General features: G+C 42.1%; 1 protein-coding gene across 1 annotated transcript in view; it reads left to right on the top strand.

The window, feature by feature from the left end:
- Positions 1–17,236, top strand: part of LOC308100528 (uncharacterized protein) — a 52,069-nt gene that overhangs the window by 28,863 nt on the left and 5,970 nt on the right. Inside the window, exons 4-7 of the mRNA XM_080449594.1 lie at positions 320–447; positions 1,030–1,264; positions 11,324–11,531; positions 15,753–15,891. Coding sequence (XP_080305720.1) covers positions 320–447; positions 1,030–1,264; positions 11,324–11,531; positions 15,753–15,891 — 710 coding nt within the window. The remainder of the gene's footprint in view (positions 1–319; positions 448–1,029; positions 1,265–11,323; positions 11,532–15,752; positions 15,892–17,236) is intronic.

The following is a 17,236-nucleotide window of genomic DNA, read 5'->3' as shown; positions in this document are numbered from 1 at the left end:
ATTTTTTTAATGAAATTATTTAAAAAAATGGTGGTTTTAGAAAATCTTTTGAAATAATTAAAAACAAGATGTAGGAAACAAAAAATAAAGGGATATTTACTTGTTACCCGTACAAATCGGTCCGTGACCCACAAATGGGTCCCGACCCACTGTTTGGGAAACAGTGGTATGGAGGGAATGTGTTGTTCCGCCATTAAAGCTAGCAGTGGTGATCAGAGCTGAATTGACGTTATGTGTAAAAGGGACAGCAGGCACTCTCTCTCCCACATTCTTCTTTCAGAGACCAGCATTAATCAGAACCAAACATATCTGTCTACAGCATCTAAGGTCTGCTCCGCACACCTTCTCTTCCATTTCTCCTCCCAGCGTATTGATCGCACAGTCGCACACAACACGCCGCTCGCACAAATCCGCCTTCGTAACGTGATGCACAGCAACTTCGCTTGTGTTTGAACTAAGAGTGGTATTTAAATGTGCACAAAAGCATCTCAACAGACGCTGATGATGTTTTAACCACTTTAACCCTGGTGTCCCCATTTTGGGAAAAAATTGCAATAGCCAAAAATTGCGATAGTGACAATACGTTAAGATGCGACTCATTGTTGTGAGCTTGCAGATTGCCTATTTCCGCTGATCATCGTATGACGAAGTAGATGGGGCTTCAGTGGTTGACGTCACACCTCTTCATTCTGGAACGCTGGCATGCTATGTAAAAGCACCCCACTGGGGGGCGGTATTAGGCTGGCTTTGTTTGGTTCTGTATAAAGAAGCAAAGCTGCATTTCCGTTGAGCCAATATTGTGGGATCTCCGTATTAATAGAGGGATACTGTAGTTAGAGATTCACTGGGTTTATGAGTGGGAGAGAAAGCAAATGACAGCTGTGTGTGTGTGTGTGTGTGTGTGTGTCAGACAGTGAGATTCGCTTACTGCAGTCGTCTCTCCAGGGGAAGGTTTGGGTTGGTGTCAGCCCCCCCCCCCCCCTCCTCCACTTTCACTCCCCACACTTCACCCTCCCTCCAACATCACAGGGCACCACAGCACAGCGCACCACGCCACAGCTCACCAAAGCAGAGCTCGCCACCACAGCACAGCACACTACACCACAGCACAGCACTCTACAGCTCTCTGTCTCTCTCTCTCCCTGTGTGGAATCTTGTATTTGCCAACTCCTGACAAGAATGGAGACCAACGGTAACGGCGTCACTAACGGAGTGGACAAGAAGAGCCATGTCGCGCCTTCGCCCAAAACCTGGAAAGATCACGGTACTGCTGCTAAGCACACGACTCTGTCTTTTTTTCATGCTTGACTAAGGTGTCTTTATTTTTTCAGATTGCGCTGCTGGTAGGCAGGCTCTGTTGTGCTGATAACACGGCTGTTTTGTCGGATCGACTTTGGTAACTGTAAAAGCAGGCTGTTGACATTAGGCTGCAGCAGTGACAGATATTGTCGGTTAATTGTTAATTGTATGGGAAATGTCAGCACTGCTGGGTCGCTGGTAGGTCACTGTCTGGCTGTTCATGCGCAACCCCCTCCTGTGACTCATGCCTTCATGGCTTTGACTGTGGCCCTTATTTTGAAATGTGACTGCAGAACTTTGCATTTTAGAATTCCTATGAGTATTGAAAGCATTGTCGTCGTTCTGGAATATTCTGGAATGTCCATGGAGCTGGTTGCTAAGGGAACTGAGGTAGCTGCCAGCTCTAGTAGCCCTGCAGAAACCTTTGGCCGATTACTGATTGAGCAAAGGTGGCTGTGTGTGTCTGTGTGCGAGCACACACACACACACAGTCACACGTGCACGTGTTTGGTCTGAGCATGGTGACATTTAATCATTGGCTCGCACATAGTGGCTCACAGTCTGTGTGATATTATGCTCATAGATTTTGTGTTGGTCAATATGTTGTATTCTCAGATATAATTTTAATGCAAATGTAAATGCAATTACTCATGTTGCAGTTAATTTATGGTATTGTTCAACAGTATGAAAGGATAAACTAATTCAGCATAATAATAATCTCTCCTAGTGTCTCGGTGGCTTGTTCTTTGAATGTGCTATTCAGAAACATTGTTAGTTATGTAGAGGATGTTTAGAGACGACATTAAGACATATTTAATACGATTGTTTGTCCATTACCATGGTGAATTGGTGATAATGCTATAGTAACTGCTGTAGCGGAGTCAGACTGTGCTCACAGTATGCAAGAGACCCCCTAATAGAAGCATCAGGGTTTGGTTGCATTGTATGTGGTTGATATATGATGTATTAATATTAGTATTTTAAAATGGACTATTATTATAAAAATCACTCCAGCCCTATATTTTTAAATAGTAAAAATAGCTGATCTACAAGCATACACGCTGTGAGCTTGCAGATCTGCTATTCACAGTATTTTTGAACATTTGGAATGTTTTGACAATTATTTACAGTCTCTCTGGCTCTCTCTCCCTCTCCCCCTAATGACGACAACAACTATGTTGACAAGACAATGTTGGTGTAACAAGAGATTTGCTTGAAAGTCAAAGTATTGCATGCTTCTATTATCATTATCAACTAGTATGCAAAATAGTTAATAGCCAATGGCAAAAGACCTACCGTACTAGTAGTGTAGATCCCATATGCTGGACAATACTTCCTTGCAGACAGGTATCCTATAGGCTGGAGGGACAATTGGTCTGCGTGATTATTAATCCACTAAACCCTTATTACCAAGCGGTAGCTCACAAGCTCAGGTGTGTGTGTGTGTGTGTGTGTGTGTGTGTGTGTGTGTGTGCAGGTGAGAAATGTGACTGTACTTTTGTCATTGGTGCTTTTTGATATTGGTAAATTGGTCTTACTTTCTGAGTGGCATTACAAAGTCTTCTACCAGATTCAGTGGAGGTGTGGCATTGCAAGAGCAGTATCAGTATTGAATTCTCTGTAATATAATATTTTAGATGGACTCGACTGTCCCATCGGAACGAGTCATGTGGCACCAGGTTTGTACGTACAGTGAGTTCTAGTGATTTTTAATATCAAGAGCTTGAGTTACTGCTGTTTGAGACATCGATCTATTTCTGTCACTTACACATCCCCTAGTATCCCCTACCACTAATGTATAGTGTGTCCAAGTTCATACACTTAGCACTTCATTTCACTTCATGTCATTTTCCTATTATTGGCGTAGATTTTCAATTTTGTAAAACAGTTTTAGATGCATTATTGAAATGTGCACTGTAAAGTTTATTATGACTTATTTAATAGGGTTGAGCAGAGTCTCCATTCCTGCAATCAAAAACATACATTATTAACCACCTTATATACAGTACTTGTTAACCGGACTCCCCCAGGGGTCTATACTAGACCCCCTATTTGTCCCTCCACACCAAATCTTACCTGCAAAAATAGCCATTCTACATCTACAAGCTCACACAATGCGTTGCGCTGTTGTGAGGCATTGTGTGAGCTTGTAGATCAGCTACTTTTGCCGATGTTCACCCCCAGAATAGGGACACTAGGGTTCATGGGGTTGGACCAAGTAAAGCTGGCTGCCTGAAGGACTGCAGGAGTCATCATTTAGTGTCAAAGTTGACCGCTCTTCTGCGTGCATGTGCCTGTGACACGGCTCCTATTTTTGGGGTGTGCAGCTGAAAAGGTTGAGGAGCCACTGTTGTAACCTATATCTGTGCGTGTCACTGCATGACCCCGTGAACCCAGCATATGCTGCAGGCTGGGTTCAAGCGCTAGACGAGCAACAGTGAGGGAAACCCAGCGCGTTGGCTCACCGGAGCATGTGGCCATTTATGCAATAAGTGCACAATGTACGCACTACATACAGTACACCAGTCGTCACACTTAACTAGGACCAGTCGTCACACTTAACTAGGGATGCAGCTATCTATTTTCTTAGAGATTATACTATCGATTACCTTTTCAATTAATTGAATAATCTTGAAGCCTGTTTTTTCATATGTTTTCAATTAATTGAATAATCTTGAAGCCTGTTTTTTCATATTTTTGGGGGGTTTCTATATTTCCACAAAAAAAGTTAAATTGATTATTTTAAAATAATCAATAATTGTTTCATAATCAGTTAATCGATTTGTTTCATACTTATTGGTACTTATTGTAGCTGAACACCCAGAGCCATGTAGGCACCCAGAGGAAGCGCACCTGTACCCCATCCAGACGTAACCACAAAAATATGTGGCTTATTTTATTATAGTACATACATATCAATTACAACCTAGACTGTAATCGGTAAATGTCCATATCGCTCTACTTATAGACTATATACATATAGTACGATATGTACGTACATATCACTGTACGTACAGACCGCAAGCTATACATATCCCTTTACAAATAGACCGTTAGACTAAATGACTGTTTTACTGTGCAGAGTAATGAATTGACGGCTGATGTAGATATGATGACTGATACTGATATGGGGCATCCCTAGTGCCATGAGTACCAGGGTTGGGAGCCACTGTACAGTAAAGTACAGTATGTAATTTGGCTAACACTTGTGTTGTTTCACAACTGTCTAGTTATGTCTAGGTTAAATATGAGCAACATGACTTTCAAGTGGTATCGTACATAAAACTGTATTATCCTAACTTTTTTTTGTGAATAGAATTTTATTTTCTCCAATCTGTATGGTAGAGTATGCTAAAGGGACTACACCATGAATTTTAACTTTTTCTTCTTTTTTGTGTGTTTTTGGTCTCCCCTACCTCTTTTCTATCCCCAAAAATACCCCAGTTTGAACACTCAGGCTTTCACAGCAAATCTGGGTAAATTGGTCTCAAAACAGGCCAAACTGATTTGCACCCTGGTCCCTGACGTGACGTCAGGGTACAATCCCTCCCGTTTTTCAGTTCCAACCAAAAACGCACAGAACCAGGAGATAACATGCATACAAACTGGCTCAATAGCGACCCGTGCCAAACAGGACACTGTGGTATTGCAGGTGAAAGTGCTTTATAAGCCAGAGAGAAGTTAGTTGGAATGAGTATATCTGAGGCTTGATTTAGGCTCAAACCTTTTGAAAAACGTTTGAGGGACATAAACAATATATTATTATTATTTTATTTTTTAAATTCATGGTGTAGATCCTTTAATACAATATAACAAATGAGGTGTCTTTTGTACGATGTGTCAGACATAGAAATTTGAAAATAGTTTTGAATAGTATAGTTTGAGGTTTGACAACATTCAAATCATCTTCAAGAAGCTGAGAAAAAGCGTGTCAAAGATCTGTGTTACCTCACACCTCTCAACATCCAGTTGCTAATTTAAGGACATAAGTATTTTGTGATCCTAAAACAAATCCTAAAAGCAAAACAAACCCATCATTTAATAAAACAAAACTATTTGATAGACTTGACTAAACGTCCTTATTGATATAACTTCAACAGACTGCAAAATGCAACAGACTTGTTGTGATTTAAATTATATTTCCCAGCCCAGGTTGATATAGTGTGGGCTGGTTGTCATGTGTCTGGTATAGAGGTTGCATCAGTTGAGACTGTGGAACACATTGCAACACAGAGAGCTTATTGTATCACCCTCTCCCTCTATCGCTCTCTCTCCCTCTCAACGCCGGGCTTGATGACCCAGTGTCAAATCTATTTGACTGGATGACCTGCCATTTATTCAGCCTAATGACTTCTATGGAGTTATCTGGCAGGGTGCGTTTGTTATTCTACACCACAATGAAAGCGGTGCTTGTGTTGTGTTCAGGTGTGTGTGCGTGTGTTGCTACGACGCTGAGTCATATACTGTGACTAAGCAGATTTTAGATGTGTGTGAGAGAGAGCAGCTTGAACCGAATAATATCTTGACATCCACCCGCCAATCAATCTTCAACTTCTGATAGTAAATTATCCTTGCTTATTATGACAGGCAGGCACACTCAAATCTGATTCCTCTGAACGTTATTGTCCCGCCTGCCTATCACTTTTCACTCAGACATACATCATGGTACGGAAGTTATACCCTCACAAATGCCATTTCATCTGGACTTTAAATGTATAGCTTACTCAGCAGAACGTAACAGCTGTCTAGCTTCAGGATGGAGGATTGTGTGACCTCTCACACACATACAGTACATGACTGGGATGACTCACACACCCCTTGCTCTTTTACCCATATACTGCTGCATTTGATAGATTGGGTAATAATTAAAAACAACCCTTATTGTACAATATTATTGGGTAATAATAATTAAAAAAAAACGTATTGTACCATATTGTGGAATGTCTATGGTACAGCATGCAACTGTCCGCAACACCGCATTGAGGAGGGAGGGGGTCTTTTTGAAATGCAGCCAACGCTACAAAAATGAACAAGCAGAGTGTGTGTGTGTGTGTGTGTCTGTTCAGCAATCTCAGCAAACATGTCTGTTAATGTACGCTTCCTTCACCAGTACATCCACATGGGGCCGTTCTAGGCACTTTGGATCTTTAACATCATGTCTTGTGTTTTCGAAATCATTTCTGCTAGTTCAAAACCACTTAAGCCCTATATAATTTGATTTATGACAGATAGCGAAAATAATCTACAAGGACACAACATGTGGCTGGCACCGGGATGTGTTCTGGGCCTGTTAGATGTGCTATTTTTTTTAGATGTGCCATTTTTGACCATTATTGGGCATTTCATAAGGGCATATTAAATGCCCATAATAGGGATGACAGGTTGAAAGTCTTCTGATAAGCTCTTCACTGCTTTTGGTTGTTGGATCTCCATTGGCCACAGTGTTGTGACTTTAAAAAAAAGCATAAACTAACCACATATCTGCAGCTCCAACAATACTTGTGGAATTTGTGGAACGAGCAATGCCAGTTGTGTAACGCCAACCCACACCCAGTTACTGTCACACCTGGCTGATAACATGCAGCATTTTACAGACATTTCCATGTTGATTGTCCACCTCAGTTTAAAAATGAACATTGTGTACATGTGTATACTCTGACCTTGCTTTCCTGTGGTATTTTGTTATACTGCTCTGAATTTAAGTATAGATCTTAAATGTAATTCTGTCAAAAATATGCTTTGTCTTCTACCTCTTATTCCCTCTCTGCGCGAGTGCACACACACACACGCACGCATGCACGCACGCGCGCACACACACACACAATTGAATTTGTGTTTTGTACTAGTTCTTCACATACAATATATCCTATAATCTTGTATTAGTAGGTAGAATTTGCAGGTAGAAAATTAGAGGCATGCTGAATGGGTCTTTTTAATCCGACGACAATAATTATTAGGGAATAAAACGGTATGCAAGACAAGCCCATTGCCACAGAGCTGTGTCTAGCTCTGTGGCTAGAAGAAGCATTTGGAAAAAGAACAAAAGGGTTGAGAAGTCAGCTAATGGGTGTTTTTATTGCCTATGGCTAGAAGAAGTATTAAGGAAAAGCATTTGTAACAGATTGTCTTATTTCATCTTTTAAAAGCAGTATATCGTCTGTCGGGTGGAAACGTCATGTCCAAAACTGTTACTTTTCAGGATTCAAATTCAAAAGTAGCAGATCTACAAGCTGAAAACGCGTCACTTCAGGCACTGTTTCGAGCTTGCAGATCTGCTACTTTTGATGCTTTTGTGTGACGTTGTAATATGATCAAGTAAGACATTAATGTACAAAAAAAACTCAAAAAGTTGAAATATGGAGATAAGAGGTTTCTGCCCGACAGCGACGATATACTTGAGTAAGCATAATGTGCTTATTATGTTTAAGGCTGCCTTGAATTGCCTCAGGCTTAGTGGCAAATAGTTGTTTTGTTTGTTTGTTGGTTCATTGTTTTTGCATCCTTGGGTTCATGAAAGGTGCCATATCAATTCAAGCTATTATTATTATTAAGTTAAAAAAGGAGAGGAAAAAACTAAGTCATGCATTTTATTTTGAAGTCCACTACAGGAAGTGATATCGTGCCCAGTAGTGCTGCGTTGCCTGCAGGTTCCTCTCTCTCTCTCTCTCTCTCTCTGCCTCTCTCTCTCAGCCTCTCTCGCTCTTGTTCGTTCCTCTGAGCTATCCGTGCTAACTAACGTTAGCCGGGCGGAGCTAGCAGCCTAGCCTTAATAATACCATGGAGCCTCTCAAGATGGATTCCAAACGGGGTTAGTTGTTCCAAACATATTAATCTCTTTTTATAACCGTTTTAAACGGGTGCTTAGTTATTATGTCGCAGTTTTATTACAAAAAAAAAGGAAACCGACCGTCGTGTGTCTCTCTCAAACGAGCGGGGCTGAGGGGTAGTTAGATGAGGGACGGGAGGAGGAGGCATGTTGTGGGGATTGAAACGCAGCCTTTGGTCGGGGTGTGGGTGTGTGTGTGTGCGCGCGCGCGTGTGTTCGTCAAGCCGCGGCTGTATGATAATGATGGAGGCTGCACTGTCCGTCCGTCATCACCCCCCGCAGAGGTGATCACAACACGGACGCCAACCCGTCATCATCCCGCTGCGGGGCTGGTTCACTATAGTGGATCAAGCCCTCAGGGCTTGGATAATAAAGTGCTATTTATAGCGTTGCTAGCTCATGCTTTTGCTACCATATGTAGACAGAATAGACACGCTCTGCACCCCTCCTCATCCTCCTGACAGCGCTGCTGTTTTTCGGTTCCCCACGGCACACAGTGGTGTGGTGGTGTCGCTCCCCGAGTGTGTGCTTGTAGATCGGCCTCTTATCGCGGGAAGCGACGCCTAGTTCGCGGGAGATGAAGCAGCGTGGTAGCCGGTGTGTGGCAGCGTTGAGGTCGGCCTGGGTTGGCCGCTATCAACGCCCTCGTTATTTGACCCACTACCGCACCCACCCACCCACCCCTTCCTCCATAGCAGCACAGAACCTTCCAGAGTGTGGTGGTGGTGCTGCTGCTGATCGGGTGTATTTCATTTATTAGATCAGTGATTGGTTTTATACTCGACCTTTATTTATTTTTTTAAATGAAGGTACCCTCAATCTGATAAAGATGATTTTATCTCTGGGACCCTAATCTATTTAAGATTTGTTTTTATTACACGATTGATACATTTTGGTCCAGAATTCCTTTACAGGCTATGTCCTGTTGTAGGTATATAGATAATGATTATTCTCTGATCAGAAAAACTGTTCTGTTCTCAAGTTGTATTTACATGTATTATGTAACAGTGGTGAAGATTAGCCCATCAGTCATTTAGCTGGGGACCCCCTGGAACCCTCAAGGACCCCTACTGGGGTCCCCAAACCCCATGCTGAGAACCACTATTAGATGTTGGGGTAGCTTTTATTTAGAGACTGCACGCATCCATTTACTCTAATGTGTATCGGTTAAGATTTTGGGGTAGCTTTTATTTCGATACACATCCATTTACTCTAATGTGTATCGGTTAAGATTTTGGGGTAGCTTTTATTTCGACACACATCTATTTACTCTAATGTGTATCGGTTAAGATTTATCTGTTTGATGTTGGACCAGCCCATCATGTCCCTCAAAAAGCAGTCACTCGTTGCTAGAAATGTGGGTTTGTGATTTCCAGGCCTGTAAGCTCTGATTCATTGCCCGGCGGTGAGCCATTTCAGGAGGGTTTTTGGTAGGCTGCCAAGATGTGTGTCGCAGCCGGGGTGGGTTATTCAGCCGGCTAGCCGGTGGTAGAGTGCAACATGGCAGCCTCGAGGCTACATTTGTCGGATAAAAATCACGTTAAGGGGTGCAGCGAGTCTTTGGTTCACACTGTGTCAGAACCAGTAAGGAAACGTACTAGGACTTGTTCGTGTCTAATATTGTCCAGTGACCTGCCAGGAATTCTTGGTGAAACATAAGCACAGTCAGGTGCTGTACCCTTAGACCCGAGATCAGCTGTCTAGCAGGAGACTACCGACTACCCACCCAACCCCCTCCTAACCTCAGTCACTCGCTCTCCAGTCACCAGTCCCGTCTATCCCCTTGACAGAGAAGGAACCCCCCCCCCCAGTTTTGAGCATACATTTTTCACGTCTGCCCCCCCGACATGAAAAATCGGGGGGGGGGGGGGTTATTTATGTTTTTGGCCGCGGACCCCCATCTCAAAAATATTTTGTTCAAGGGGGACCCCCAGAAGCAAACATTTGAGTTAAACATGTTTGATTTAAAAAATATATATATTCAAAGATTTGCACATATTTTCAAGATTTTTCAAAAATGAAGTGACGCGTTATGAACTTGTATATCTGCTATTTTTGAATAGCCGAAGAGATGTTTTCCCAGGTTTAATAGGTTAATTAGGCTAGCTAGATGATAATTTTTGCAGCTTACGTTGCAGCTTACGTCGTGTTTCAGGATTGCATGTTACCTTTGGTACTGAGGACCTGCTAGATTTCTGTTCTGTATCAACTACTGGATTGCTTTTACTTTGTGGCCCAGGTGAATATAATATTAGGGCTGTTGAGAGACTGACTGAGGGTTACCAGTATTTTATCTTATGTATTCATTCATCTTTTGAACCATACGTCATCATTCCATGAGTCAAAGAGGCATAGTTGTTCTCTGAGAGACTGAAATATGACTCTTTGCTCTGGCATTTTTAGGCGTTGTAGCTGACACTGTCAGTATGCAGGGCGAAGTTCACACTCTGACCTGTTAACCTTTTAATAAAGGAGCGTTTAGAATGATATGTACATAGTGTACCCTTATGACTCCCTGTGGAGGAATCTGGACAGAGAGCTACCTGCTGAATCACTGTAGCATTACCTCTGAGCGTTCGCTCTCTGGATACAAGTGACAGCTGAGAAAAGGTCAGAAATAACCTTTGGCAGAGAGAGGCTTGCATTGCAGAATGAGGGCTTCACAAGGCTACACTGAGCCTAAAAGTCTTTTTCCCCCTTTTTATTAGAAAAAATAACATTTGTTAATTGAGATTATTCATTTTGAGCTAGCATGAGCATACACGCTTGTTAATTGAGATTATTCATTTTGATTATTTGGTGAAAACTAGAAAACTATTTTTTAGAATGTATACCATTTGTATTATATGTGTGTGTGTGTGTGTGTGTGATGTCTCAATGCTGCAGACATGCTGATTGCTGATGTTTTGTGATGGAAGGACGGTTTTAAAAGATTTTTGTCATGAGTACTCCCTATAATAAGGCACACATAATCATTTCATCAGATCTATGATCAAATTTGTCATCTCATTTTGTGATTAAATCCAAAACTAATAATCCTAGATTTGACAAACAAGTTGTTGTCGCAGCATGACCATCCATCTTCTCTGCAGAGCATTCCCGTTGTAGTAATCGCACTTATGGTTGATACACAGACCTGCCAGTTCAATTAATTGTTATTAATTACTTCCCTCTGTGTCTCTCTCTCCCTCCCTCCAGTGGTGGATCTGTTGTACTGGCGCGATCTTAAGACCACAGGCGTGGTATTCGGGGCTGCCCTCCTTCTGTTGCTGTCCCTGACAGCATGCAGCATCGTCAGCGTGTCCTCTTACATCGGCCTGGCCCTCCTGTCCGTCACCGTCACCTTCAGAATATACAAGGGCGTCCTGCAGGCCATCCAGAAGTCGGACGATGGCCACCCCTTCAAGTGAGTCCTCATATGACACTGCCAGAGTGTTTAAGTGGGAGGAACTTTGACCCATCGGCTTTAAAAGATTCCAAAGCACTTCTCTTCCATTACAGCGTTTTACCTCATATATAACTAACCCTGAGATCAACTCAGGTTTTTACATATTCACATTTCTATAGGTCTGATTTTGTTCTCCTTGTTTTGAACCCATGGAGTGGACCAAGCATGTACAAACAGTTTATACATCACTGTTTGTGTTGTGATGTTTTTAGCTGCTGTAGTCATCTACAAACAATGTACAAACAATACATCTAGGGAAATCTAAATTCAATGTAGTGTCTACTAGAACAGCGGAGAAAACCAGCACTAACAAAACTACACTTGCTTTGGAAACCAGTCCTGATACCATCCCAATATGAAGGACTGTTCTAAAGTGTGTGCATTGGTTCTGCAATGCAGTTTTATTTTTAAATCTCTCAAATGTTTCCATACAGTTTTAAATCATTCATTGAAATTCTCTGATAGTCTGGCTACGTGAGACTATACTGTAGCTGCTGTTGACACATCCAGTCTTAAATAAAGTCCAATCACAGAATATAAATGGGGGCTAAACAATTCCTAGGTCACCCGCATTGCAAGTGAGCAGTTATAAGTGGAACAAGGTCGAACGCATAATGATGACTGCAGGCAATCTGTGACCGTGGCTTCACTGACCGATGCCCACACACACACACACACACACACACACACACACACACACACACTTCTACCTTTGTATTGCCCTTCAAAGGCAAGGAGGAAAAACGGATTAAACGGGGGGGGGGGAAATCCCCTTATGTCCTGTTATTATACTTGCAAAAAATTGCGGAACCACAAGCCCACAACGTGCTGCTGCGTTGTGAGCTTGTAGATCTGCTATTTTAAACTAATTTGTAAAACCTTAAGCCTATTATCATATTATGACATGCCCAAAATTGGGACACAAGGTTGAAAGTGGTTAAAATTTCAAGTTGATACAGTAGAAGTAGATAACTTGATTTGGTTATATAGTTTAATTGTATTTCTGGGTGTTTGTTTATAATAAAAACGTCAACCCCAGCCATGACTTATTATGCCTTTTTAAGTCAGACAAAGTGATTACTGCGGTTTGTATTGGCCATATCTGCCGCAGTGGAGAACAGACTGCCAGGAGCAAACATCAATACATTGTGTCCTCCCTCAGCTTGAACCGCTGCCAGTTCTACCGTTGGTTTATTGTAGCGCTGTGATGTGATATGGTGTTTTCACATTGTGTTAAACAAGCTAGGAAATGAAGTGTTTTTTTCTTTTTGTGTGTACTACTGTACACATGGTGGACTCATCATTTAGCAGCCACATTAGTGTTACCAGCAGCCAAAGGTGATTCATTCTTTTTAGAATAAGGACCTCCTCTGATAGATTGTTGGTTACCTTCCAACTCTTGCTGGTGAATTAGGCCAAACTTGTCACCCACAGCTAGAATTGAGCAGCACGTGGGCCTGCTGGTTGGTGGTCACTAAAGCTTTAATTTGATGCTCCATCGCACAAGGGACGCGTTTGCTAGGCTTGTAGATCTGTTCTTTTTGGCAAGCGATGCCGTCATACTGCGGGGTATCAATTGGGCTTAAGCACTGGAAAAAAAGTCATGCTTGGATAGAACCTGATCATTGGCAGCAGGCAGATCTTTTAATGAACAAATGAAAATGTCATCTCTTTGTTTCAAATCTGAGTTTTGGAGAATAGATCACCTGGCGCCCATTGCCAATTATTGACACTCTCAACCCGCAACAAACCTAGTTTGTAGGAATCTGTGGTAAAAAAATTAAAGAAAGAGAAAAGAAAAACATTAGTCTCAATAGTCTGTGATGAATTCTGAGCCATGTTTGTCTTTTACCATAGCATGCAATCATTTTAAGTAGATTTTAAGTTGCCTTTTCAATGCTAGATCCTTAACTTACAACCTGGTGTCCCTAATTTGGTCATGTCATTATAGTTCAATGGTCCAATTCCATATTTTTGCTGCGTGATTCCATCATACTATGTGATTAATAACATACAACAGATTTGATGAAATACAACAAAACAAGAATATAACATATCGCTTTCACAATTATGTAACCTCTCTCACTCAATGTCTGTCTGTCTCACACACACACACACACACACACACGCACGCACGTGCGAACACAACAAACTAACACTACCTAACATAAACTTGTCCTATGTGCAGAACACACGTCATGTAGCGGAGGTAGTTTTAAGCTTAAAGACTGTATTGCGTTATTCACTGTCTTTCTAGTGCTGAGTTTGCTGAAGTACAAAACTGAAGGCAAGCACACAGTACTTCTCATCACTTTGTTGCACAATTCCATGGCATCTCTGATCACGGGTTTCTGGGGGGGGGGGTGGGGGGGAACTACTAGAAGGTTGCTTGTTTCAATCCCCTAACAATAAGTGGAAAGTTAGAAACACAGTGTGCTACCGACAGTAGATGACTGTGGTTATACTGTAGCCACACAGCTGTTACTGTATGCATGGATTAAAGTTCTCAGTCGCCACGACTGATTTCAGTCATTTGCGTCGGCTTGCAGATTGGCTATTTTCGGTTTTATGTTTCTTTTCTTTAAAGATTAGAGCATTTGAAGTGGTCAAACTAGCAATATGTTTAGAAGCATCTTCCATAAGACCCTAATGGTCTCGGATATTTCATAAAAGCAAAGGTTAAAGCCTCAGTCTGTGATTTCATAACCTTGTTGGCAGTATGTAGAACAGCAGGCACAATACAAAAAAAATCATCATTTTACATATTGTCTAGGAAACCGCGCTAGTGTGGGGGGCTCCTTTCACAAATCGCACAGTAGGACTTGGCCATACAGATTTTATTTAGCTTTAATCCATGCATACAGCTGTAACTGTATGGCTACAGGGCATGCTGCTGTGGTGCTGTGGTGCTCCTGTGCACAGTTGACTTCTCTGTTTAAAAAAGGCTTTTGTTAGCTGGCATTCTGAGCCTTCTGAGGTTTTAGAGCTCAGCCAGGGCAATCTGCAACACGTTCAGGGTCAGTTAGTCCCATTTTGAGATTAGCCAGGGAAAGTGAGCTCAGAAAGTCATAGCTCTCTAAGCTGATTGGACTTGCGCTCTAGTGTTAAGTCCTTAAAAGGACTGAGGGATTTCATAATTTGCATTGACATTGATAGCCCTGACCTCTGCAGTTAAGGTGATCCACTTTAAACCTTTTTCGGGCGTGTCATTATAGAAAAGAAATGTTTAAAAACGTAAACATTTGAATTAATGGGCAATTCAAATTTCAGTTTCAGTATGACAGAATTCAGTGAATTGTGAAATTCACATACTACAGCTATGAAAAAACTCCTGCAACCACATTATGGGGTTGCAGTTCATTTTTTAGAATATAGCATATGGTAGATATATACTGAATAAGGGCCGGTATTGTGGGTGCATGTAGTTCTACGGGGGTGGGGCCTGCAGCCTCAACCACCGACCGGTGTCAAATTACACCGTCTCATTTCCTCTATCCTAAACGCTTCCTCATGTTAACTTATACGTTATCGATATCCTGTACAGAGGCACATGACATCTGTCTACGTTTCTCATCGAGGTTACTCCTGACCATGGCATATTCTATACACACACCCACTCACTGCATCAGGTTTCACATTTCATGATCTTAGTTCAGTGTGCTTTATTGGCATGGATGGATGGATAAATGAAGGGAGGGAGGGCTAGAGAGCTGGGCAATATGGACAAAATCAAATGAGACAATTATTTTACAAAATACCTCATTATATCATATTAGGCGCTAATTTTATTTGGTTTTACATTGTGTTTAAACATTTTCAAAAATAGCAGACCTACACAATGTGGTGCATTGCAAAACCGTTGTGAGCTTTTAGTTGAAAGTATAGAATAAGGCCTAAGTGATTAAAACTACGAAAAGGTGCATGTCGCAATTACTTAATCCCAGATGATCTCTAGTCCCAATCACGATATCGATATAATACTGCCCAGCGATGGGTGGATGGAGGCCTAGTGGGTTTGAAAGTGGATTTCGTACATGCTTGACATGGTCTTTGATCTCCTCATGTTGTCTACATAGGGATGCTAGGGTTCATGTGGTCAACCATTGGTATATCGGCCCAGAACTTTCCACTAATCGATGCATGGCTAATTGTATGGTCTAATGTTTGTGTGTCTTGCAGGCAGTACCTGGACATGGATATATCTCTGTCAGATGAGCTGGTTCATAAGTACGGTGATGCAGGCCTGGCAAGATTCAACAAGCTGGTAGTGGAGCTGAGACGTCTGTTCCTGGTAGAAGACCTGGTGGACTCCATTAAGGTGAGACTTGCTGAACTGGAGTACAGAGCAACTTTCTTTCACTTGTAGTCGAGTAATATTTGACCAGGAGTATCTATACTTGGACTCAAGTACTGGGGTTGAGTACTTTGTCCAGCACTGCATTATCCCCGCTGACACAACCACTTGAATATAATTATAATAATAATAAACAAAACCTTACAAAGTTTTTACAGAGAATCAAAACACATCACACAACAAAAAAGCCTGATCTCCACAGGAAAGGCATTCCAGAGAGTCGGGGCTCTGAATGCAAAAGCCCGATCTTCTTTAGTTTTAGTCGGGAATTTGGGATGACTAGGAGAGCTTTATCCAAAGCGTTTTGGTACATATGGCTCGAGTAGCTCAGAGATATAGGATGGTGCCAGACAGAGATGGCCTCAAATGTAATTAATATAATTTTAACCAGAATTGGTGAAATATGGTCTTTTTGGAGCCAGTCAGGACCCGCGTTCCACTGTTCTGAACTAGTTGTAACCGTTGAATCGACTTATTGGAGAGACAGGAATACAGAGAGTTGCAGTAGTAGAACTGTGAGAATTGAGCTGCTAGTCCCACTGATTGCCATAGCGCTGCTAAAGCATGTGTCATGACGTACAGGAGGAGCTGAGGGGGCTTAAAATTTAGCTTATAGACCATATTCACACTGTGAGCATTTTGCATTGAAGAAACGGGGTGGCATTTCATTAACTTAATAGCAAAATGGCCGGCGTGTGAATATGGTCTATTGCAGTGGTTCTTAACACATTAACCGCCAAGAACGTAGTCCTACGGGCCGTTAAATCCAACTGTTAAGCGCCGAGACCGTAGCCCTACGGGCTGTGGTGCTTTTTCCTTTTTTTCGTTTTTTTTTTTTTTTCAATTTTCCAGGGGGACCATTTTCAGTGTAACACCACCCGAAATCGACCGGAAGTGTGATCACGTTTTTTGTTTCCCGTCTGCCTTCATTCTAAGTCGTACACAAAAAGCCATGTAAAACCTGTAATGGGACATGTAGTTTTTCATCCTCGCATTTCCCATGTTAACATAAACGATCAGAACTCAAACATGGCGGCTCCGTTTGACACGCGGTCTCGACGAGTAGACACCAGGACATGTGCCCGTTGTTTACAAACATTGGATCGGGCAATCTAAAGGATTTTAACGGGGCCTATGGCGACCTGAAAAAAACAAAAAACAACAATAAAACCTTGGCACTGGTGAGTACATTATGAGATTAGCCCTTGGCGGTGGATGTGTTAAAGTGGGGTCCGGGGACCCCCAGGGGTCCTTGGGGAGGTTCCAGGGGGTCGTTAGGAACCAAATGGATGGACCCTCACGGGTCTAT

The sequence above is a fragment of the Gymnoscopelus braueri genome, assembly GCF_963280865.1.
Source record: "Gymnoscopelus braueri genome assembly, chromosome: 14".
Classification (NCBI taxonomy): Eukaryota; Metazoa; Chordata; class Actinopteri; order Myctophiformes; family Myctophidae; genus Gymnoscopelus; species Gymnoscopelus braueri.
The sequence above is the reverse complement of the archived record's forward strand: the minus strand, read 5'-3'. Positions and strand labels throughout refer to the sequence as shown.